At 35.2% G+C, this 1,761-nt stretch overlaps 1 protein-coding gene across 1 annotated transcript; it reads left to right on the top strand.

Annotated features, from left to right (window-relative positions):
* The first annotated feature begins 299 nt into the window (after positions 1-299).
* Positions 300-945, top strand: LOC120012494. Its single transcript, XM_038863925.1, has 3 exons — positions 300-497; positions 589-614; positions 768-945. The coding sequence occupies exons 1-3, from the start codon at positions 300-302 to the stop codon at positions 943-945; spliced, it is 402 nt and encodes a 133-aa protein (XP_038719853.1).
* The last annotated feature ends 816 nt before the right edge of the window (positions 946-1,761 follow it).

The following is a 1,761-nucleotide window of genomic DNA, read 5'->3' as shown; positions in this document are numbered from 1 at the left end:
TCTGATCGAGGTCATCATCGCCAACTTGGACCTAACAGCACAACCTCATCCCTCTCCTCTGTAAATTTCTATTATACCCACCCATCCAATCATATCAAATATGATGTCACATCCCCAGCTATACACCTCTGAGATGTGGGCGTAGAATCCATCACCCATCTTCATGATGACTCGCATCCTTCCACAAATTTCCCCTACCTGACCTACACCCACCACCTAGATCCCGCCACCGAACATGCAGGTTATGATCATGAAATAAAGAGATTGTGGAATAAGGAGAGTGTAAATTATTGCGGGGAATGTTGGAGAAAATTCGAAGAGAGAAAGACAAAGGTGAATGGATGCGTCAGCGAGTCAGGGATGACCTTCACAGGATATGGGCAAACCCAGAGTACGTGAAGAAAAGGGAGAAGGGAAAGATGAACCGATTATCTTATATTGGCAAAATAGTTCATACTTGTGGCTCTATTCTACACTTGGAGCATTACAAGAGATTGGTAAATTTTATAATTTTTAATAAAGTTTAAATTTTCAATTGTTTATCCACTATAAAATAAAAATTAACTTGTCTTTTAACTTACATTACAGAAAAAAGAATATGGTCGGGTTTCTTCGTACCCATCGGAAAAGGGTACGCAAGACTGTTGATGGAGGAGCTACGAGAACATATATAAGTAATATAAATTTTATTAAATTTGAATATATATTAATATGATATTTAAGTCCTGATGATATTTGATATTATAAATTTTTTACTTATGATACAGAATAACTACAAGTCCACATAGGCATCGACCTCAGAGGGTGGACTCGAGTCATATTTTGAGCCGCGGTTTCATGGAGGTGATTAGGGGCTTCAATAAGAAAGTTCTTGTCTACGGTCTTGGATTAGAGGCGCATTGTCTGTGTTGTTTGTCTTCTTCGTCCAGTGAACGATCCAGATGACAGCGCATGGCTTGAATGAACACCGAATTACTGGATCAATTTGTAGGTCAGACCACAGAATATCATGAGATTATTAGTACCTTGCAGTAGGAGGTGGGGAATGAAGGCAGATGATGGATGAATAAAATTAGAGGATGCATGATCTCTTTGCTCGGTTTGATGTGCGACCATCCGTTGATGACCCCAAGGATGATGAGCACTCTACTAATGAGGATTAGATTTGGGGATTGTTGAATTTGTTTTGTAATAATTTGACAAACAGTTTTAACATAATTATAAATAATTTATTTTTAATTGAAATATCTTTTAGGCATTTTAATTTAATTATCTTAATTAATTATATCAATGATAATTATTTAGAAATTAAATAATAAAAATATATTAGCGACGGAAATCATTTCGTCACAAAATTATTTTTTAAATAATTAATTTTTTTGTCATGTATTTGTGGCGGAATGTAAACACCATTTCTATCGCAAATCATAAAATATATATGTATATAAATAATTCATTAATTAAAGGACGGAAATTCGTCTCTAATTTCCGTGGTAAGTTGCGACGGATTATGTTTGTCGATAAATGGCAAAATTATCTTTCAATTAATTTTTTGCGATGAAATTATTCCGTCGCAAAATCCGTCCCAACATTAATTCCGTCGTAAAATTTTTACAACGAAGGTTTTTGCGATGGAAAATTCATCGCAAATGAACTGTTTTCTTGTAGTCAAGGTCCCTTAGAATTTTAGGGAAGAGAAGGAGGTCATTCCCATTCAAGCCTTAGTTTTGTAGTATTCTCTCTACTTAGGTTTATCTTGAT

The sequence above is a fragment of the Tripterygium wilfordii genome, chromosome 13 (assembly GCF_013401445.1).
Source record: "Tripterygium wilfordii isolate XIE 37 chromosome 13, ASM1340144v1, whole genome shotgun sequence".
Lineage (NCBI taxonomy): Eukaryota > Viridiplantae > Streptophyta > Magnoliopsida > Celastrales > Celastraceae > Tripterygium > Tripterygium wilfordii.
The sequence above is the reverse complement of the archived record's forward strand: the minus strand, read 5'-3'. Positions and strand labels throughout refer to the sequence as shown.